A 24,211-nucleotide genomic window follows, 5' to 3' on the forward strand; every position below is an offset into this window, starting at 1 on the left:
CTGGAGTGTCAAGGTTAGCCAACACTGGCCTAGACGTAGGCTGCTATAGTCAGTGTTAGATTCAAAGTGTAGATTTAAAGTGTAATCAGCAACTGTAATCATACATCAGCAATCTAAAAGCCACAATTGAACAATTTGAAGATTTGTTGCCTGATTTTAGGATTTCCCAATCTAGCAATCTGCACCCATACATTACAGATCTTTTTCAGTGATTTGCAGATCATTTTCCGCAAACACAGATCTGCCAATATTGAAAGGCCCATCATTTTACTAGTAACGGTCTGCAAATCTGCTGATCATCTCCATACACTAGCAATCTACAGCCTGCAATTGATCTGTGAAATCCAACATGTTGGACACTCCGATTTAACAATTCCAATCACTTTTTGGTTGCGATCTGTGAAGCCCAAACATTGCAGATTTTTTTATACAATCATCTGCAAATTGCAGAATTGCCACAATCGATTGCTGATGTATGGGGCCTTTAGATTATAAGTGTAATTACAATTTGATAACTTGATGGAGTTACGCCGGAGAAAAACTGAAGGAGAACATCCTGAAAGTCAGAACTCCTTCTGAAGGACATCATACGTATGTGAATTAATGGATTCACCACCACCAACTCCTGCTGTATGTATATCCAGGAAACGCCTTACTGCAGTCCAGGCTTGAACATTACAAGTACTTCCCAATCTGCGTGCTGCTCTTATTGATTGCTACTATGGTTCAAAACACCTCAGACTGGATCGGTTCTGTACAATGTAATTTCAGCAGCACTTTTCTTTTACCTGTATTTTTTAACATTTATGCACACTGTCTCCATATCACATAGCCTCCACTCAAGTTTTCATCTTGCTTATTACCTCGGAACCGGTATAAAATACCGCCGGCCGTTTCGATTCCCGGTAGCGCCTGGCCGACAGATGAGCAGAGCCCGGCAGCGGAAGCCCGACAGCGCTGGAAATCCCGATCGTCCCTAGGTAAGTATAAACTAACCTAAGCCCCTAACCGTAACCCTCCTTAGGGGTGCCTAACCCTAACCTCCCCCCAAAGTGCCTAACCCTAGTCCACCCTCTAAGTGCCTAACCCTAACCCCCCCCTTCCACGCTGCCTAAACCTAAGTCCCCCGGGGGGTGCCTAACCCTATCCCTCCCTCCCCCTAGCCTAACCCTCCCGGGGGAGTGCCTAACTTTAAGTCCCCCCCCGGATGCCCTAAATCTAACCCTCCCTCCCGGCAGCAGTCCGCTCGCGGCGCCCGGCATCCCTTTGATCAGGATGCCGGATGCCGGGCGCCGGTCTCCCATCATCGGGGAAATGTCAGGCGTCTACATCTAGACGCCCGGTATTTCACCCTCGCCGGGATATGACAGTCGGGAAGCCGGCTGCCGGTATTAAGTTTCCCGATTGTATACCATTACCTCGTCCACAGCATGAACACCTCTACTTCAACTACCCCTTTTATACAGTGTCCACATAATCCTTTACTCTACCTATTTTTTCCACCCCTAACCTCCCCCTCTAGTCTCCTCCACTTGCTGTCCCCTATTTCTTCTATCCGCAGTCTGCTTTCCAACCCTCTGCTTCTCTCGCCCACCTTTCCTGTTCCTCCACTCTCAACCACCTCCCTCCCTCCATGGCCTTGCTACCCCACCACTAAGCCCACTGCCTCCTGTCACCTCCAGGGCTACCAAGTGAAATCATGGGCCTGGGTACGGCAACATCCTGGGGGCACCCCCTGGAGGTGACATGGCCACAGAATGTTGGGCATGGCTGCACTTCTCTTTGGGTGGGTCTAGCATGTTAGAAACATCCACTCACAGGAGCATGGCATAGCACCCAGAAGCTGGGACAAGGTATTCACTATTAGGATGCATTTTTAGCTGGATGTATTTAGATTTTAAAATGTAACAGACTAAAATTAAAGTGCAACAACTTTTTTTTGTACATTTATCATGTAAAGAACACATATATAAAAACTATTTTTTGTTATAGAGATAGATGAACAAAGAACTTAAGTTTGACATAACATAAGGTCATCTTATATCCTAACTCACTGCTCCATGCTCCTTCCTCACTACCAGATCTCTGTCACCCCTGTCTGCCTGCCCCTCCCCTTTAGAATGTAAGCTCTCACGAGCAGGGCCCTTGTCTCTCACATGCTTCTCCTTCCCCTACATATGCTATCATGTACTCCTAATTCCCCAATTGGCACCTAACACTTAGTTGCTGACGCCCTGCTGCTTGTGTTATGCAGCTTTGTCTATAAACCATGTCCTTGTCCTGCATTGTTTTGTACTGCTAATAACGTTTTTCTTGTGTGCTCATTTATGTACTGTGTAAGGCACTGAAGAACCTTTGTGGCACCATATAAATAAAGCATAATAATAATTCATTATATTATCAGAGCAAACCCAGATAATTATCTTACCCAAATCAATCAGATCCTTGGGCATCTTTTCATATGCGATTGACAGATGACCATTACTGACCTGCTGCATTAATGTTTATCTTCCATCCAGATGGATCACAGGTGATCTAGCTACTAGGTCCAAGTGGTAAATGGCTGAATCAAGTCCAGTTAAATACTGGAACAGGGCTCACCTATGGTTGTACTAGTTATTCTTTCCACTGGGTTTTGGGAAGTTATGTTATAATGGGGGCATATGGACACAAGGGGTGCAAGATTAAATATTTAAATATATATTTAAAAGACAGTCTAAACAAAATGAAATTAAAAAAAAAAAATTCTGACCAGTTTTTGGGGAAAATGTTATCAGTTAAGTGGTTAAGTATCACTGCAATTTAAGGAAATGTAAATGCAGGAGAGATCAGATATCTCCTATGCTAGTTTCTGAAAAGCTTTGCTTTTTCGAGCTTGGCCCCAATAGCTCATGACATCTTTTGGGGATACCTTTAACCATAGCACATTTAAAAATTTTATTATTGAATTATGTCCATCAGGGCTGGCCTATTACTTATAGTTTTTCTTTGGTCCACTTTTCATAAAATGAGCCATCTGATTTTAGCATACGTTCCACTAGTGGAGGACCACTATGTGAAAATTGACAAAGTTGTTGTTATTATTGCATATTGTTTCACTTGTACGAAGAGCGTTCCCCAGACCCAATGATGGCACGGAAATTAGGAATGTAGATTCTGATGCCAGTCAGATCCACAATGCCCTGCTCAGCATTGGCAGAAAAGGGATTAACATAGTGAAAGGACATCTGACCCATCACTAATAGGAAAGCTTTGAGCTGTGCTCAGACATCTGCCAAGCATGTATGAAGTATGAACACATGCTTTGGAGTTCTAGAACACTGCACTGTACACTGAACACACTAGACCTGTATCCCCGCAGCCAGCCAGGAACTATGTCTTTTAAAGAAATGAGAAATGACAAGCTGCCATTAAAAGTTGTGTGTCACGCTATTTTGCTTAAAGAAAATGTTACCAGTGAAAGATAAATAAAACGTATTGTTCTGCTTCAGCTGTCACTGTATGTAACAGCGACTGATATAGACAATTACCTAATCGCTCCTAACCGTTCAGCACTGGTATAACATGCTTATACGGTACACTGGTGAATTTTACTAGGATAGACTGAGCTTACGTATTTATTTAAGAAGTTCGGGCTGCTGAATAAATCGCTTCTGTGACCAGTACATTGTACATTATACAGTAATCCGAAGCAAGCACTGTTCCTATACTACCGCATTAATGCTTTGTATTTCTTTTAAAATTATTTTATGTACATGTTATTTTCATGGGGAAAGAGGGAGCACACACCAGAAATACCTGTTTAAAGTCTGGGATTTATTGGTAATTACCTAGGGGGGGGGGGGGGGGGGGGGGGATTTTTCAAAGCTTGGAGAGAAATAAAATTGTGAGAGATAAAACACCAAACCAATCATCTCTTAACGGTTATTTTTCAAATAAAGCCTTTAAAATTTAAGTTAGAAGCTGATTGGTTAGTACTTTGGGCCCTAATTACTGCAATCCGCATTTAAAATGCGGTTGTAATGTGATATTTCCGATAAAATTTGCGATTTTAGAAAATATCACAGGAATGTATAAAAAAATCCCTTGCAGGGACAGAGCTAGCGATAAAGCTCTGTCCCTGCAAATCCCGTCCGCACACTTCTCCCTGTATTTTTCCGATAAATATAGGGAGAATGTGTCTGCGCATGCACCACCGCCTACCGCAACCCCCCAGACCTGGTGACAGCCCCCCCCCCCCCCCCCTCCGGTGATCGGTACTCTGGTAATGTTCTCTGGGGTTCCAGTCTACTGGTCTCCCAGCTCCTGCACTGTAACACTGGTCAGCTTTTACTATGCAGCAGCTGACCAGGGTCTCCGAGCTTTGATTGATACCCCCCATGTGACAAAACTATATAAAACATAACTTCTTCCTACTTCTTGCTACTGAACTACAGATTTTTTCTTAATTCTCATTACAATACATTTTAAGCATCACTAATCTTAATGAAACAATATGGGTTCCCAACTATTCCTTTATTGAAGAAAGCCTTTTTGAGCCCTTATACAAGGGTGATTCAATAAATAAGGTAACAAGACCTCTCATTGCTTAAGTATTTTCAACTCATAAATACAAGTTAACCAATAGCATGGCCTTGGTACAGATTATTTTTCCACATAGTCCCCATATATTGTCTAAGCATTTGTTCCAGTGGTACACCAAGTCATCTATCCCGGCATAGAAGAAATCAGTGTGTAGCACCTGCAGCCATCTTGCTGAACTTCACCGTCGTTTGCAAATCGCCAGGTGCTTCTTCAATGGTCCAAAGAAATGGTAATCACTCGGTGCCAGGTTAGGGCTGTAGGGAGGATAGTCCAGTACCTCCCAATGGTAGCGTCGTAACAACTTACTTGTGCGGTTGGCTAAGGGTTGCCTGGCATTATCGTGCAGCAATACGACACCTGTTCGTAGCAACCTAGGTCGTTTTTGATGATTTGTCCTCTGCAACACACAAAATGTGTCACAATAGAGGACAGCATTTACACAATCTCTCTTGGTAAGCAAATCAACAAGAATCACGCCCTTGTGGTCCCAAAACACGGTCGCCATGACCATCTTCACTGATGGAGTTGTTTTGAATCTCTTTGAAGGTGGGGACAATGCGAGTTTCCATGTCATGGATGCTTGCTTCATCTCCGGTGTCACATGATGCACCCACATTTCATCGCCTGTAACAATACGCTGCAGGAACTGCTCTCCCTCCTCATGGTACAGTGTCAAGTGCACGATAGACAATCCCATCCTATTGGTTTTGTGAAATTTTGTGAGTTGCTTCGGTACCCAGCGTGCACACTTTTTCCTGTATCCCAGTTGGTCATGAACAATGTTGTACACAGTACCCACTGAGATGTTCAGTTTATCAGCAACATCACTTATTCAAATGCGTCTGTGCTACCTTCAATGCAGCACAAATTGTCTTCTGTGGTGGACGTGCTTAGCCGGCCGGATCGCTGCTAATCTTGAACGTCTGTCCTGCAGTTATCAAAGGCAGTGCTCCAAACCCAAACGTGACATGACGTTATCACTGTACATCTCGACAAGTTGGCAATGAATTTTAACTGCTGATGTGCCCTTTAGACACAGAAATCTGGTCACACTATGCACCTCAATGTTAGACCATGTTTGTGTCTTAAAACTAATGTTGGGACAGTATGACTGATATGAGGGAAGCAGTGGTCGACCTGCTTTGGCCTGGCGGGAAATTAGAATGAAATAAAGAACATTACACATGTGAGAGGTCTTGTTACCTTAATTATTGAACCACCCTTGTACATTTAGTGCTTCTTCTATTCTAGACGGTCAAAAAATGTATCAAATAGGCTCCCAGATTCAACATAATGGCATGCTAGAGATTGTTTGAGTTTTAGAGCTATATGGTGCAGGTAGCATGGTTTGTTTGTGGTTATCAAATGAAGCATGGCCATGATATAGACATGTATACACAAGCAGAAGTGTCTCTGATTACACTAACATCTCAGTGCACCTGTAACCTACCTTAATGAAGGCAGCCATTTTGTGGACTGATCCTATATTCCAAAGATTACAGCCTATCCGCTTACACTGATACATCGACATAACTAAGGCATTTGGATAACAGTTTATGAGGCACAAAGTCCTAGAGAATTGATAGGCTGAATTATCAGGTACATTAGTATAGCCTAAAAAACATCCACTTAGACAAGTGCATTTCTAAATATAAATAAGTTTATTGATGCAGAGGTTATTAATCAGTGTGTGAGACTGACTTCCTGAGGCAATCATATGTCCAAAATCAAGCTATCTTCTGAACATTAACAGAGAAGGGGAAATATTACATTATGCAATTAGTCCATCTTTATTATCATTAAATGAACGCTGCTACATTTTCTTTACTGACACGTACAGGGCAGATTATTTGCCAAACCGGACTAGGAGCCCGCATTTCCTTTAGTTGATTTAGACATGGGAGAAGAGTGTTGCTTTAAATAAGGAGGTGACAGTGAAGCATACTTACCGACCTTACATACATCAAATCCAGGAGCAGCCGCAGCAGGCTGGTTCGGGGGGCAGTGCCGGCCTGATGATAAGAGCTGTCCTTGCAGTGTGTGGACTTCTGGGTTTATCACCTGAGAGTCCTTTTGCGCATGCATAAGCTGCGGGAGACACTGTCAGTTTATTAGATCCCTTTCTGGGAAGTCTGCAGAAAGAAGCCCATATGCATCTATAGATGGTGTTGCCTATGGGGTACAAGCTCTGGAAAGTTTCACTTTCCGGAGCTTGGTGCATATGGGGAATGTGATCAAACCTCCAACAACAGCAGTTTTCTGAGTTTTTACCGCATTTTGGCCTTGATGCATCCCGCCCACAATCACATACCCCCTGTTGATGATCCAACAGAATTCTAGGGAGAGATTGTGCTGGAAAAACTATGGGGCATATTCAATTAGGTGCGAAAAGTCCCGTTCTTTTTGCATGCCGAACTTTTCGCCGTCATCGCTGGTTTTCCATGCGAAAAAAAGCATTGCGCACGTCCTCGCTTATCCTCGGATTCAAATACAAGTCGGAGAAAACAGGACCCAGCGAATTCGGAACAGGCGAAAAGTCCTGGCAGATTTGGGGAAATCAGCCTGACACCCCCAAAAGATGCATTGACATTGGGGATCACTATAGATACCTCCGAATAAGCCTGCTGAAGATATTTGGGGTACTCAATAGCTAATTGGCGTCTTTGCAAAAGTGGTGAAGAATAGCATTTAGCAGGGTTTTTTTGCAGAAAAAAGTAGTCCCAGCAAATTTGGGGTACATGAAAATGGGTGCTAGCATAATTTAAAGTTGCTGAAGTGAAGTTTTAAAAAACATAAAAGATCCACCGGCCGCAACCACCTGTAATTTTAAAAACACCTGGGGCATACTTGGGGTTTATTTCGCTAGTTTTTAAGTGTGTCTCCCAACTTTGTACTTTTTGTCCCCTTTTTCAAAGTTATTTTTTGGGGTGTTCTAAGGTATTTTTTAACCTTTTTTTTTTTTTTTTTTTTACACAGTTTACCTTTTGAGGGCCTGTCCCAAGGGAGCAGGGTGGTTCCTGCAAGTTTGCACCCCAAAACCTCAATTCTGCACTTTTTTTCGCCTCCTTTCATAGGCAAATCTTTTTCGCCTATTCCAATGCATTAACTTTCCGCACCGGCAAGTAGTCTTTGGAATTGAATACAGGGATAAGTTTTCGCCTGGCGAAATAAGGTCACCAGCGAAACTTTTCCGCAGAAACGGCCTTTTCGCACCTAATTGAATATGCCCCTATGTGGCACTAGGCTTGCCAGCTTTTGCACTAACTTTTAAATACTAAGAAAGAGCACCAAGGATAGTGCAAAATGCACTAAGCCTCCCATTATGCTTCTATTCAATTACAGATTGCGCTTCACTTATCTCAAATTGATTTATTCAGACAATCGCACATAGTTCTCAGAAACCGCTTGCTTAGCTTTATTTCTACATTTTAATTAGATTTAAATGTTACAAGATAAGATGATCTCATTTGGGATGACTAATGCACCATCGGCATGCAGTATTCCCTGTCCCCATTTTTTGTTAATCCCTTCGTTTATTCTCATTCCATTGTAAACAATTATATCCCTTGAATTCACTGAAATGCGCACAGTATTACTGAAGTCCGACAGGACATTACAAAACCTGATTGGCAGTGTGAATCTCCGACAGGTGGAAATCCCGGACAGCCCTCAATAAGTTCTCTGGCATAAAGCACTAAAGGGAGTATTCTTTGCTCTACAAATATGCAGGTCCCCAGTACTAGAGACCATTACTTATGTAACACTGGGCTACTGTTATTTCTGGTAATACATATTTCTACCGAACACTAAACAAAATAAAGGAATTTATAGATTATATCATATTGGAATATTGTCCACCCTATATTTCACAAAGCTGACAATAGCACCCATACTAAGGGACTGCATATCACATTATGTAAATTGTAGTATTGGAGTAAGACAAATACATACAACTGTTTTCCAGTATGTAGAGGAATCGCAAATAAAACGTTTGCTTTTTACTGTAACACAGAACTTCAGATCCACATTGTTTGTGCGTAAGAAGGCATACATTGAGGTTTCTATTCTTCAACTTAAAACAATTACAAACACAAAACTCAAACATACTTGAGAATCTTAATAAAAAAAGTGTCAAAAATATAAGAGTGAGAAATGCCAGTTAGTATTATATAGTAAAAATGTACAATGCTCCGTGTGCACCTACAACCCTGATATTTTGTGTGAGCAATAACTTAATGTCCATACACACATCTAGTATGCAACATAATAAAAGTAACGTAATCTGAATACATTGTTCATGAATACCACAATGAATCATAAAAGATTACAGCATACAGAATATACCTCTTCATACAAAGGGTTCTCCACCTGCTCCAGATGAGGACACACTTGGCAGTAACATTTTTAAACCGGGTACCAGATGTCACTTTCTCTCCATGAAGAAAAGTCTATCAAATGCCAAAGGGGCAGACCATATGTGTACTACAAGGTAGAATAAATAACTTACCCTATAGTTTGTACCATGACTTACAGCGAAGCAATCAGTATAGCTCACATACAGATAAATGCAGCATCAATCTTAATCAAATGTCTCCAGGCAAAAAAACAAAACAAAAATAACCCCAATGTGATCGATGACACAGAGGCAGCAGTACACTGGGTTTGGACTGAGATTCTGTTTAGGATGATCACATATTCTGGTGTACTCTATCTTTAACTTGCTAGTGATTCGGTTTCACATACCAGTGTAGCTGTGAGCAGAGAGCCCTCCAATCACATTACTGCCCTGCACATTCTCCTGCACTCCCTCCCCCACTACACCCTGTCTCTCCGCAGCATATCTAACAGAATGATCAGCTGTCTCTCTCCAGCCTCTCACCCAGATAAAAGGGGAAGTACCCTGATTGTCAGAGGGAGACCTGGGCGAGTGTCTATGTATATGTGAGGGCGCAGGAGTCTCCACTATACTCCGCCCATGGTTACCAGGCATGGCCGGGCACTGCTCTCTGCAATGCTATAAACTTCTAATGGCAATAAGGAATGCTAGTGACCCTGCGGAGGGCTTTTGTTATCCTGATTCATTTGCTATATAGTCTCCCATAAAAGCAGGAGTCTAACACATGACCAAGTAAACATGCTGTCCAATATATACTTATAACGTTCAACAATCTTTCACTGTAGTGGCTGCTCCTCTTGTTGGTTCTCTATCAGCAAGCAAAACATGTAGAAAGAATAAGGAACAAGGGAGAACCCAAATAGGTATTTATAAATCCATCTTACTTTGAATGGCTGGTGGATAACTTTTAAATCCCAACTATACTTAAAAGCCCTGAAGTTTAAATGTCCTTGAATAGTAAAACAAGCCAATTCAATGGAATGCAGAGATGACCATAGTCCCTGTATGCACGGCCGATGGACGATATCACTATCGCCCATACGTGGTCCCGCATCGCTGGTCGTCGGTGAGTTTGTAGGGACCTAAAAATAAACGATTTAAACTATATCGCTATCGTTCAAATCGCTCATTTATATCGCTACGTGTGTACGCACCATTAGAGACTTCATCAGGGGTGAAATAAATACAAAGATTGTAAACATATGACCTCAAACATTCATGAGGATGAAGGACAAACATCAAGTCCTACAAAAGGTTTACATCAATAATGCTTCTTATAAAGACAATAGTCCTTCCTATAGAAAGAGGCTCCGATAACCATGTGGAGTCTCCCAAGGGGTGAACAGAATGAAAGGCTTGCTTAACTTTTTTAAATCAGCATTTTTTCCATGGCACCCCTGGGCCAAAGGTATCTTATTGAGAAACTCAGAAAAAATGTAATTAAATAAACTGTGCTTATACTGTACAGTATGTCACCATTAGATTCAGTTATGTGGAGGTTGACAGGACTGCACTTCTTTTTGTCCACATATTTTTTGATTGATAGTCATTAGCACTGACTAAAAATCATTTATTTGGTACTGGTCCACCAAACCGGGGCACCCTTGCAAGTGTGTTTTGAGTAGGGATGTGCAGGCTCGGATAGGTTCGAGTTTGCACGTGGAGTTCGGATTTTTCCCTCCAAAAAAACGGAACTCAGAAAGAGGCAAAACGTCATCTTACATGGACGAACATCATCATTCCTGGACTTTTGTCCAGGAATGATGATGTTCGTCCATGTAAGATGACGTTTTGCCTCTTTCTGAGTTCCGTTTTTTTGGAGGGAAAAATCCGAACTCCACGTGCAAACTCGAACCTATCCGAGCCTGCACATCCCTAGTTTTGAGGCACCCAGTTAGGGAACCACTGCCCTAGGAGTATGTCTAACTTCCTCCTACTGAACTAACTGTTCAACAGTTTCCTCTTAGCGCCCTCCTATAAAGCAAAGTCCAGACAAACCAGTTTCATCGTTCAACGTTTCAGAACGCAAACCCGATTATCAAGAACAATGAAAACAGTACATGTACATACCTATATACCCAAAGGCATTACAAACAAGCTGATCATGTCCTCCCGCAGGCTGCCAGGCATGTGAGGTCATCACATTACACGCCCGCCAGTACATCCCTGCCCTGGATGTAACGGTCACTGTCTGCGTGCCCAATGCCTGACACGCAGGCAGTGACATCTAGGGCAGGGATGTACTGGTGTATGTGTAACGTGGTGACATGCACGGTGTTCATTTGTTATTGATAAAAAAGGGTTTGTGCCCTGAAACGTTGAATGATGACACCACTTTGCCTGGACTCTGCTTTAAAGGATCTGTTAGTGCCGCAGTTTTCTCCATGTATTATGTTTAGGTATCTTGTGCACTTTCTGAGGACACCTGGGCAATTCGTCTTTGATATCTGTGGAGTGTCGGCTTTAAACTTGTGTGTGTGTGTGTGTGTGTGTGTGTGTGTATTTATTTATATTACACACACACACACACACACACATACATACATACATATACAGTACTGTGCAAAAGATTTAGGCAGGTTTGGAAAAATTGCTGCAGAGTAAGAATGCGTTCAAAAATTTAATTGTTAATAGTTTATTTTTTATCAATTAACAAAATGTGAAGTGAATGAACAGAAGAGAAATCTAAATGAAATCAATATTTGGTGTGACCACCCTTTGCCTTCAAAACAGCATCCATTCTTCTAGGTACACTTGCACAAAGTCAGGGATTTTGTAAGAATATAGGGCCTGATTCATTACCGAGTGCAACTGCGATTCGCACGCAAACAGATGATTGTTGCGTTCTGCGCTTGCATCGCAGTGCATGTATGCGAAGACTCCACTGCGATCGGGTCTGCGATCGAAGTGACTACGCAGGCCCATCACAGAGTGATTGACAGGAAGTACCGTTTGGTGGTGGTGATGGGGGAGTGGTTGGGTAAAGTGCCAGTGTGTTTGAACACCATTACAGGGGCGTGCATAAATTAGCCATTGCGATGCCATATGCAGCTTGGGCATTAACTTTGTGCAATGAGGTTAGCAATTCCTGAGTAAGGTCAGACCTTGTGCAAGTAAACGTGAGCCACGATTGTACTAGATGTTACCGATGGTTTTGCAGCCTTGCTAAGTATTACGGATGTGTGTAAGGTATTGTGGGTGTCCTTATGTTAGGCTGTGAATGGCATTGCGATTGCAATCATTACCAAATCTTCTCATGGGATTGCGAGCGTAATCGCTTTTGCAATCGCTATAGCGATCCTTACTGAATCAGGCCCATAGTGCAATCGCTATAGCGATCCTTACTGAATCAGGCCCATAGTCAGGTGTATTATTAACCAATGAATATTGCCATGTAATTTTTTTAAATTTGACGGGTGTGTGCACTTTTCCTGTGGCCCTAGATGGTAAGCCCACTGATCAGCCGGTGGCCAAACATTTTACAGATGCGAGACAGTCTCTCCTCCCTAAGATATAAGATTATTGATATGGTCCCTGAGAGCCACCGTGGTGGGGATAGCTCGCGGCTGCTACTTCAGAAAGAGGCCCGATGGATATATGATCGACACTGTGAACCCCAAAGGATTTAATGAACTATGTACCTTTAGCCGTTTTCTAGGATTACTCTATATGACCCTTTGACTATTTATATTTTTGCTATTCTCTGATCTTTGTTAGCCGTGGTATCTTACATATGGTTCTCTTGGTTTTTATTCTAGGTTATCTTCCTAGAGTATGTAGCTATGGATTAGACATGATCTTTATATTATATAAATGTTTTTTGTACCTTGCAAGCCATGTTTGGTACCATGTAAGCCACTTGATTAAGTTATGATTACATGCCTGTCTTGCTTTGAGTATGCTTATAGACTGTAATAACTGCTTGTAACCAATGTGCTTGGTGATGGTTTATGTTTGTCTTCACTGGTCACCTAGCAACATGTCTCCTGACCCTGACGTCACGCGGCCGCGACGGGGCTCAGGGACGGTGCTGGCGGAAGTCTGGCAGTGAGATGGACGGGTGCCGCACGTTTGGGTGTCCTAGTGTAAGGGTATTACTAGGTAAGTGTTTTTTGTATTCTTTGTCCTGATGAAAATTCTTGAATATAAATTGAAACATTGACCAGCCGAGTCTCCTGTGTTATTACTAACTATTATATTGTCTGAGTGCCGCCTACCCTACCTGTCTACTAATATATTAGATATTATATATATTTTTATATTGGACAACCACCATTTTGTGTGTTAATGTTCTGATAGGCAGGTATGGGATCAGTAGCTAGATGGTATGCTGGTCCTTGTAGTGCTATATTGGAGGATGCTTGGGTGCCTCCAGGTGGGTTTTAAAATTTAGAAATGTATAAATGTATTTGCTATTATCATGTAGCATTAAAACCACCAAAAGCAGGGACGCCGTGGCGTGGCTGGTGGCTTAACCGTATGTTTGTGGTTCGCAACCGGTGTCTATCTGAATGACAGCGCTGTCGGGCAGCTGGGCAGAGTCTCCGGGGAAGTGCTGTGCTGCGGCCAGAGATTACAGGAATCGGCCACAGCACAGTGCTCCCCTAGGGACCCGCCCCTTTTTTAAGAGCGAGTCCCCGGTCCTCAATATCAGGTAAAAAAAGTGCTATAGCATATTTGCGATCACTGCCACATATATAGCATTTTATTAATTACCGTATATACTCGAGTATAAGCCGAGTTTTTCAGCACAAAAAATGTGCTGAAAAAGTACCCCCTCGGCTTATACTCAAGTCAAGTGTAGCGCTGACCGGACGGAGTTCGGTCAGCGCTACACACTGCCAAACAGACAGCCGCCGGAGCCGGCAGCTGCGTGTTTGGTGTAATCAGCAGCCGCTGAGAGTCTGTCAGACTCTCAGTGGCTGCTGCTGCTCCCACTACGGGAGCCATCTTCCGGCTCCCGCAGTGGGTGATGGGAGACACGTCGTCATGACGTCTCTCCCATGCAAAGCGTCCGGAGGAGCGGACAGCGGCGGGACCAGGAGCGGGAGTTTAAGGTAAGTGTTTATTTTTTTTTATTCTTTTCACGTCTCTCTCTACTGGGGAGGGGGGGGGACTACAGGGGGCACTACCAGGGGGCGATGACTACAGGGGGCACTACCAGGGGGCATTATCAGGGGGCACTACCAGGGGGCGATTACTACAGGGGGCACTACCAAGGGGCATTATCAGGGGGTGATTACTACAGGGGGCACTAAAAGGGGGGATTACCACTGGGGGAACTACAAGGGGGGGATTACTACAGGGGGCACTACCAGGGGGGGATTACTACAGGGGGGGGATTACTACAGGGGGCACTAAAAGGGGGGATTACTACAGGGGGCACTAAAAGGGGGGATTACCACTGGGGGAACTACCAGGGGAGGATTACTACAGGGGGCACTACCAGTGGGGGATTACTACAGGGGGCACTAAAAGGGGGGATTACTACTGGGGGTACTAAAAGGGGGGGGATTACTACTGGAGGCACTGAAAGGGGGGATTACCACTGGGGGCACTACAAGGAGGGATTACTACTGGGGGCACAACCAGCTGCTGCCATTTCCCACACTAGGCTTATACTCGAGTCAGTAAGTTTTCCCAGTTTTTTGGGGTAAAAGTAGGTACCTCGGCTTATATTCGGGTCGATTTATACTCGAGTATATACGGTATTAAAAATTGGTCATTGCACTAGGAAGTGCCTTTTTATTCTCACACACAGTGCTGGCAGTGTTATGACCATAATCTTAAAATTAGGGTTGTTTCTTTTTTTGTTTCAGTTCAATCTCAGGATCTGGTTGGTCAAATCATTTATCTTGAAAGATGAGATGACATTGGGGGTGAGTTAAGGTGTTGATGCACAATGCAATTTAAATGGCCAAATGGTGACATTTCAGATGTAATAGGCCATATCCGATTGTGCTCTACAAGATGCTGGTCTGGCAGAGGGTAAAGGCAGGTTAAGCAGAAGGATAGAGACGGTACAAAGAAGGGCAACTAAAAGGGTTCATGGCCTACAGCACAGAACTTGCCGACCCCAAATGCCACCAGCATGACAACCATGCTACAGCGTTTGGGGCACTGTGAGCGGCATCGCAGCCTTGGATCTGCACATGTAAAGTGCGGTTTCTGCACAGATCTATTAGATGGCATTTGTACGTAAACCATCGGGTTTGCGTACAAGCCCCTCACAGCCTCTTGATATAAATGTTGAGGTGTAATGTTCTCTTGGGCAAATGTAATACATCTGAGGGATTTGTCAGACCAATGTTAATTGGCTGTAAATATTAGTCTGATTTTACATTTCACTATAACAGATGACAAGTCGTGATAAACAGATTTTTATTTTTGGATGAAGCTGAAACTTTGGTTCTGGCTGGGAACAGTCATCTGTGTTGATATAAACACATACACTGTACAGTACAGACTTCAGATACACAGAGCTTTCCGAGTTCAAATACTAATACCCTCCTCAGCAATAAATTGCAGATAGCTTGTGGTTCAGCAGAAAGAAGAGCAGCTACAGAAACTGATTTTAGCTCCATTCAGTTTATTTAAAGGGGGCAGAACGACTTATCCCCAGTCCTCAATACCAGGTAAAATATGCACTAATTATCTGCTATGGCTCGAGGTCCTAGGGTCTAACTTTGGAGTTAGAGAACTAGTCATCCCTAGTACCTAGACCAGTGTCTACCAACATTGGTCCTCAAGGCCAGGGCCGGCAACAGAAATTACATACACCATCCCCCCACCATCCCTGGCAGGGGGGGAAGAGAGAAAGAAAGGAACGGGGGGGATAAAAAAAAAAAAAGGGGAAAACAGGGGTATGACCCCCGCCACTGCACCACTGTACTGTATGAGTCAGTTTGACTCATTACAATTCGGACTGTCTGTGGGCCGCTCCATGGCCCCTAGAACATCGGGGCCCAGTACGGCTGTGCCCCTAGTCCTCCCCCCCGTCACCATGGCTGCTCAAGGCACAGTAACAGTCCCGGTTTTAAGGACAGCCATATTTGAGCACAGGGGACTTAATTAGTACTTCAGTTATTTTTATTTAAACATATATATGTTCAAGCATGGATATCCCTAAAACCTGGACTGTTAGTTTGCCTTGAGGACTGAGGCAAACACTGACCTAGATGGTTGAGTCCTCCCCTAGCATTTAAAAAATAATTTGGTTGATCAGATGCCAAATCCAAACACCAAGACGACTGGAATTCACTTTACTCATATTACATTGGTTTTCAAACAGATATTTGTCTGGCTATTTCAGAATAAACTTCCCAAATGACAGACAATGTGCCATATGTATTGTTTTGTCTCTCATCTGCTGTCACAAGCTGCAAAAAAACCTGTTTTGTCGTCTCTCCAGCCTATTTGTGGTCACTGTGATCAAAACGAAATGCTTATACCTGTACTATATATTGAACAGTGGGCGCAGTGGCGTAGTCGGATGACGTCATCCAGACTCCACGGGACTGCGAGGGTGACTGGGGCACATGGAGGTGTTCTTGATATAAAGGTATGTTTTATGCTCATGTTCTTATGTATTGATAAAGGAGCTAATACTCCGAAACGTTTATTGAATAACGCTAGTCCAAGCGTGTCTTTTTTATTATCTGACATTTTAGCCACGAGTGCTGTCCAGCTACCTCTAAGTTTTGTGCGTTTACTATTACAAGGAAGGGCACCGGCTACAGTTGCTGATAAACACAGGAGTGCCAAGCATCCGTATTTTTAATATATATATATATATATTATATATATACAGGGCTGCCATCAGAATTGGTGGGGCCCGGGACTGACAAAATAGGCAGCCCCCCCCCCCCCCAGGTTATTAGATCCAGTCTCAGCCCAGCATTTTTTTTCCCACTCCCGCCCCCCCCTTATTAGATCCTGTGTCTGCCCAGCATTTTTTGCCCACTTTCACCTTCCCTTATTAGATCCAGTCTCTGCCCAGAATTTTTTTTCCCACTCCCCCCCCTTATTAGTTCCAGTGTCTGCAAAGATTTATTTTCCCCACTTTCCCCCCCCCTTAGATCCTGTGTCTGCCCAGCATTTTTTCCCACTCCCCCCCCTTATTAGTTCCAGTGTCTGCCCAGCATTTTTTCCCACTCCCCCCTTAATAGATCCAGTGTCTGCCCAGATTTCTTTTCCCCACTTCCCCCCCCCCCTTAGATCCAGTGTCTGCCCGATGTGCACACCTTTCTTGTCACTTACCTTAATTCCTTGAAGTTTTCGGTTTCTTCTCTGCCTCTTCCCCAGCACTGCAGAGTGACGCTGGTCCAGCTTCTCCGCGGCTCCTCCTACCTCAGGCTTTCCCTCCAGAGGCACGGCGCGACGTAATGACGTCACATGCGCCGACTTCAATGCAGCAGCAGCACACTTTATTGACATTCCAGGGCAGACGGATGTTGGTTGGTGGAAGAGCAGCCTGAGCGGACCCGCTGCCTCTTCCATATGGGGACCGGGGTGGCGGCCGGTACCAGCGGCGCCGGCGGTTGGGCCCCTTTTCTTCTGATCGCGGGGTCACTTTGGGCTGCAAGCTGTGCAGTGCCGAAAGCGGCCAGGCGCCGGCGGGCCCCTCCTCCTTCAGCCAGGGGCCGGGCCCGGGACTCCAGTCCCGGCAGTCCCCCCCTGACGGCGGCCCTGTATATATACACACACTGTGATGTCAGATTAGGAGGTCCCTCTCCTGGGTAGGGGACTCCTTCCTTACACACACACACAGCAGCAGGGGAGCAGCACACCAGTCTGGATGCGAGTACAAGCTGGTCGGCGCCAGTCTTTATTGTACAAAGTCAGAAATAACAAAGAAAACAGAAACATAAATCCTAGCCCTGTCGGGGCACTAACTTCACAGGTGGTTCCCTCACTACCAGAACCTGGCAGGGCCTAATGCCCTCACCAGCAACAAAAGCACAGCACAACACTCACAGTTAGGTTTTCAAGTGTCTCTGAGCAAACTCCCTGTCTGCTCTCCCAGGTGAGACCATCAGCCCTAAACACACTAGGCCACTCTCAGGTGGAAACCCTAACAAGCCTGTTACCAGGCTAAGAGAACCAAAACCAAAACCACAGCCCCCAGGTCCCAAACAGGCTTTTCAAAAAGCCGAGACTCAAGCCTGCTACAGTGCAGACTTTCTCCTGGGGGTTTAGAACACATAAGACAGGAATCTGGGACCAATGTACCTGCCACAGACCACTTTACCAGTGATCCTATCTCAACACACATACACACACACACACACACACACACACTATACTGTATATAATACATAAATTAGGCACTCCCTCCCTACAACAGAGCCCAAACTTATCTGGACACGGCCATCTCTGAGACTCTGGGAGCTCCCTCAGCGCAGAGTGATGTGCGGTACCGCGTGTCACTGGTGGAATGCACTGACAGCTGCCAGAGAAGAGGAGAAGACGACTCTCGGTGGCATTTAATACATGGAGCCGGCCGCAAGCCAATCACAGCTCGCGGAACGGCAGCCAGCCAATCAGCAGTGGCCGTTGCCGATTGGCTAGATGCTGTTCGACGGCTGTCTCCATATATTAAATGCCACCAAGTCTCTTTACTTCTTTGGCTGCCCCCGGTGCATTCCAGCAGTGACCTGCGGTACCGCACATCACTGCATTTCACACCTCCGCCTCCCGGGCTCCCTCTCTCTCCGGGCCCGGGATTGGAGTCCCCGCAGTCGGGTTGGCGGGTTGTGTTGGCATCTTGGTACCCATATATATATATATATATATATATATATATATATATATATATATATTAGGGATGTGCAGGCTCGGATAGGTTCGAGTTTGCACGTTGAGTTCGGATTTTTCCCTCCAAAAAAAGGGAACTCAGAAAGAGGCTAAACGTCATCTTACATGGACGAACATCATCATTCCTGGACTTTTGTCCAGGAATGATGATGTTCGTCCATGTAAGATGACGTTTAACCTCTTTCTGAGTTCCGTTTTTTTGGAGGGAAAAATCCGAACTCAACGTGCAAACTCGAACCTATCCGAGCCTGCACATCCCTAATATATATATATATATATATATATATATATATATATATATATATATATATTTGCAGTGCATCTGTCCACCCAAATGATACAGCTTTATCTGGTGCAATTGCACAAACATGTCCTGTCAGAACACCCTGCCTTCCTAACCATTCAGGTAGGAAATTGCTCCTTCTTCTTGTGTCTCCCTGCAAACAAAGTCATGTAAGTGGAAGTGTTTTGTTATTTTTTTCTGCCCAAGACTGTTTTTGTGTATATTTAAAGCATTCTGAGCATCTTTCTAGTTTTAAACTTAAATGTAACAAGTTTGGTCTTTGTGATGCTCGACTTATCCATGCTACATATCTGTACTACAAGTATTTGGATAATGATACCTGGCATTTAATTGTAATAGTGTAGGGGGTGCGTAAACGTCCTATTTGGAGTGTGTCGCTTGTGAAATCATTTCCATGGTGGCAATTATTGGGAAAAAAATAGCGAGTACCAGAAATACTTGAGAGTGTAATCATTTTTGTAGAAGGACCAGGTAGCTGTTTTTTTTTTTATTAATTCTGATTCAGAGCCACATCACGCAGGCTCAAGCGAGTGCTGCTCCTCACAAAGTTACAGACAGCAGTTAGAGATTGGAGCATCTTGAAACTGAGGGCCTGATTCAGGCCAGTTCGCTAGACTGCGTTCGCACGTAGCCTGCCGATGTTTGCAATGTGCACATGCTTATGCAACGCAGTGCGCGAACCAGTCCTTGCGATCACCCCCTTGTGCAGACGCCTTGCTAGCTTGAGCGACAGGACGAGCCGTTTGTGGGTGGTGACAGGGGTTGATCGATGGAAATGGGGGCGTGGTGGTGGGAACAAAGGGCGTGTCTGAGCATCTTAACGCCGTTTCAGAGGTGTGCATAATTAAGATGTTGCGTCATAGTACACGTCACATAGTTGAATTACACACTGAAGCACTCGCAGTGCTTGCAGTAGGGTATGGTCAGCCACAAGTGCTGCGTACGGTTCTGATGGTACCGATGTTGCATACACTTCCTGGAGATAACGTGTCTCACTAAAGGGAAAGTGGGCGTCTTAAACTAGGCTGGTGGGCATCTAAATACACAACGCGATCGAACGCCAAGACATAGTGGGCGTGCTAATGCCTTGCTGTGCGATCGCGGGATTTGCATACTTTGCTGCATGCAAACGCATCTAACGAGCGAGTCTGAATCGGGCCCTGAGCCCTTGACAACTCACAAACATTAATACAAGTGGTACTTTCATGAAATGTCTAAGTGGGTCAAAGACAAGACCAGCAGAATTCAAGGTCCATCATGCATTGGATAAAAGTACCATTGATGCCCAAGTACTAGTTCCTAATCAGTTCAAGTTGTGACCACTATACAGTGATGATAGAGCAAAGGAAATCGATAGTCTATAATACCAATGTTAGTGTTCACTCTAGCTCTGGCGGCAGGCAGGGCACCGGAGCTAAAGAGGGTAAGCTTATGCGCGCGCCGAAGGCGCGCCCACGCCCAAAAAGGGGGAGTGGTCATGAAAAGAGGGCGTGTCTATAAGACGCGTCCCCTTTTCGTCATACTTGGGGGCGTGCCCGGCGCTTACGGACATGCCGGGCAGCCCCCAAGCGCTGCAGAAAGGGAGAATAGATGCCGGGCGCATGCGCCCGGCGTCTATTCTCCGGCGGTGACCGGGACACCGCATGTTTCTCCACCCGCGGGACACTGCGTCCCGCGGGTGAGAACGGCACCCGCAGGCTGTGAGGGCAGGGCGCTTTTTGCCCTCCAGAAGGAGGGCAGGGTGCCGCGCCCCGCTAAAACAGCCTAGCGGGAACGCTACAATGTTGTAGGAGTCATCAAAATAAATTTTGAAGTACCCCCCACACCCTAAGAAAAAAAAAAAATACAGTCACGGTAAAAAAAAAAAGCAAGAAAACTTATATTTGTGTTATTAATAAAAAAAGAACTTCATGCATTTTTTAGTATTATTACTATTATGAACGAGCAAGCTTAAGGGGCCTATCCATTACGCGACTTTTCGAAAGTGTCCGCTTTCCCAGAAGATCCCTGCTTATTGCCAATGGAAACCATTAGCGTGAAATGTAAGTTTCTTTGGCAGTCACACTCCTGATAACACTGAATTATAAGGATCAGTAAGAATATATTTAACAGTTTCACTATACAGAAGGTGGTGAGTTTATGGACATTTCACGTCCCATAGGTGTCTGTTTCACAATCATGGGATCCACGACGTTTGCAGGACTTGTCCTACTAAAACAGTACAATAAAGAATTTTGAATATTTTGTTTCACACCCAATAGGATCGAGTCCTATGTCTATAACAATCTTCGACATTAGGATTAGTCTTCTCATCTCCCTGCTTATAATATATTTTCTCTCATAAATACATCTGACAACTGAATGAACTTGTGTTAGATTACAGGCTGTAACACCATCTAGCCTTTCGCCAAACACTTTCCAATGAAAGTGCCCAGTATTTTTCATTTTGGCATTACCCACTAGCAGTAACATTATAAATAAAAATCAATAAAAACTATTTACAGAAGGCAGTAGCTGGATGAAATAGAAGACAAGCACACAGCAGCTTTAAACTATTTCTGTTGAATCTTAAAAACAAAGGACATAATGTATGCTATGATGCAGAATTAGTAAACTGCCAGTAGCAGGCGCTGTAGAAGAACACATTTACCATGTTAAAAGCCCAATGACCTTTCTAGTCATTCTAACGTAGAAGTGAGCGCAGTGCATGTTGGAAATCCATCCAATGTGCCATTGCTGAATACCACATGACGTCTCTAGGCATCACCCCTTAGTGGTACGCCCTTAGTGGTATGCAGGGAAATGTGCAATGTCGATATGTCGTTCAGAGCAGGCACCCTCCCTCATCCCCGAACATGCCCAATATGTTATCGGCAGATTGACCAGCATGTTCAGGCGATGATTGATGTAGAAAACGACCAGCAGGAGCGCGCATCGCTGGACGTTTTCAATATTTTCATTTCCGAATTGTGAACGATTAATGAGCGATTCAACGATAACTAGTGAGACCACAGATAAATACATATATCCAAGTACCATACAAGTTTTGAGAATCAAATTGTATAAATGCACATATATTTCAGGAGACCTTTAAAAAACTTAAAATGGCAGAAACATAGGATACTGTAATTTTCTCCCAGAGGAGGTGGTAGCTAAACAACCGCTATTGAAGTATAAAATCATACAAATCACTGAAAAAATAAATATTTGATTAAATATATTTTCCAATACCACGAAACACTCAGAGTGGCCTTATCTATCCAAAGATTCAGCTATATTCTGCTGCAGATACGTATACGTATAGTATACTTTATTCTACATTTATGCAGTGCTCAAAGTGGGGGAATGGAAATTTGGAGATAATGAGATTCAGCCTCTGCTTCCTTCTCCCACCCCCGTCACCTCACACTGCCGGCTTCCTTCTCCGACCCCCGTCACCTCACACTGCCGGCTTCCTTCTCCCACCCCCGTCACCTCACACTGCCGGCTTCCTTCTCCCACCCCCGTCACCTCACACAACCTGCTTCCCTCTCCCACCCCCGTCACCTCACACTGCCTGCTTCCCTCTACCACCCGTCACCCGACCCTACCTGCTTCCCTCTCCCACCCCCGTCACCTCACACTACCTGCTTCCCTCTCCCACCCCCTGCACCTCACACTACCTGCTTCCCTCTCCCACCCCCGTCACCTCACACTGCTTGCTTCCCTCTACCACCCGTCACCCGACCCTACCTGCTTCCCTCTCCGACCCCCATCACCTCACACTGCCTGCTTCCTTCTCCCACCCCCTGCACCTCACGCTACCTGCTTCCCTCTCCCACCCCCTGCACCTCACACGACCTGCTTCCCTCTCCCACCCACTGCACCTCACACTACCTGCTTCCCTCTCCCACCCCCTGCACCTCACACTACCTGCTTCTTTCTCCCATCCCCTGCACCTCACACTACCTGCTTCCCTCTCTCACCCCGGTCACCTCACACTGCCTGTTTCCCTCTCCCACCCCCGTCACCTCACACTACCTACTTCCCTCTCCCACCCCCGTCACCTCACACTGCCTGCTTCCCTCTGCCACCCGTCACCCGAAATCACCTGCTTCCCTCTACCACCCCCTGCATCCTTACCCACCCCCGTCACCTCACACTGCCTGCTTCCCTCTCCCACCCCCGTCACCTCACACTGCCTGCTTCCCTCTCCCACCCCTGTCACCCCACACTACCTGCTTCCCTCTCCCACCCCAGTCACCCCACACTACCTGCTTTCCTCTCCCAACCCTGCACCTCACACTACCTGCTTCCAGCTCCCACCCCCTGCACCTCACACTACCTGCTTCCCTCTCCCACCCCCATCACCTCACACTGCCTGCTTCCCTCTCCCACCCCCTGCACCTCACACTACCTGCTTCCCTCTCCCACCCCCATCACCTCACACTGCCTGCTTCCCTCACCCAACCCCTGCACCTCACACTGCCTGCTTCCCTCACTCACCCCCTGCACCTCACACTACCTGCTTCCCTCACCCACCCCCGTCACCTCACACTACCTGCTTCCCTCTCCCACCCCCGTCACCTCACACTACCTTATTCCCTCTCCCACCCCCTGCACCTCACACTACCTGCTTCCTTCTCCCACCCCCATCACCTCACTGCCTGCTTCCCTCACCCACCCCCTGCACCTCACACTACTTGCTTCCCGCTCCCACCCCCGTCACCTCACACTACCTGCTTCCCTCTCCCACCCCTGTCACCTCACACTACCTTATTCCCTCTACCACCCCCTGCACCTCACACTACCTGCTTCCCTCTACCAACCCCGTCACCTTACACTACCTGCTTCCCTCTCCCACCCGTCACCCCACACTACCTGCTTCCCTCTACCACCCCCTGCACCTCACACTACCTGCTTCCCTCACCCACTCCCGTCACCTCACACTACCTGCTTCCCTCTCCTACCCCTGTCACCTCACACTACCTTATTCCCTCTACCACCCCCTGCACCTAACACTACCTGCTTCCATCTCCCACCCCTGTCACCCACACTACCAGCTTCCCTCTCCCACCCCCTGCACCTCCCACTACCTGCTTCCCTCTCCCACCCCCGTCACCTCACACTAC

The 24,211-nt window shown here is 45.4% G+C and overlaps 1 protein-coding gene across 13 annotated transcripts in view; it reads right to left on the reverse strand.

The window, feature by feature from the left end:
* DTNA (dystrobrevin alpha) overlaps positions 1–24,211 on the reverse strand; it is a 294,993-nt gene that overhangs the window by 172,304 nt on the left and 98,478 nt on the right. For 5 of the 13 annotated variants that reach the window (XM_088469569.1, XM_088469568.1, XM_088469567.1 and 2 more), the window contains exon 1: positions 9,092–9,270. The exons of 2 other annotated variants lie outside the window; for them this stretch is intronic. In XM_088469569.1, coding sequence (XP_088325695.1) covers positions 9,092–9,108 — 17 coding nt within the window. In that variant the 5' untranslated portion in view covers positions 9,109–9,270. 6 more of the 13 variants (XM_088469562.1, XM_088469564.1, XM_088469561.1 and 3 more) reach the window with 6 other exon arrangements.

This window comes from Taudactylus pleione, unplaced genomic scaffold (assembly GCF_031769625.1).
Source record: "Taudactylus pleione unplaced genomic scaffold, aTauple2 ptg000093l, whole genome shotgun sequence".
NCBI classification, from domain to species: domain Eukaryota; kingdom Metazoa; phylum Chordata; class Amphibia; order Anura; family Myobatrachidae; genus Taudactylus; species Taudactylus pleione.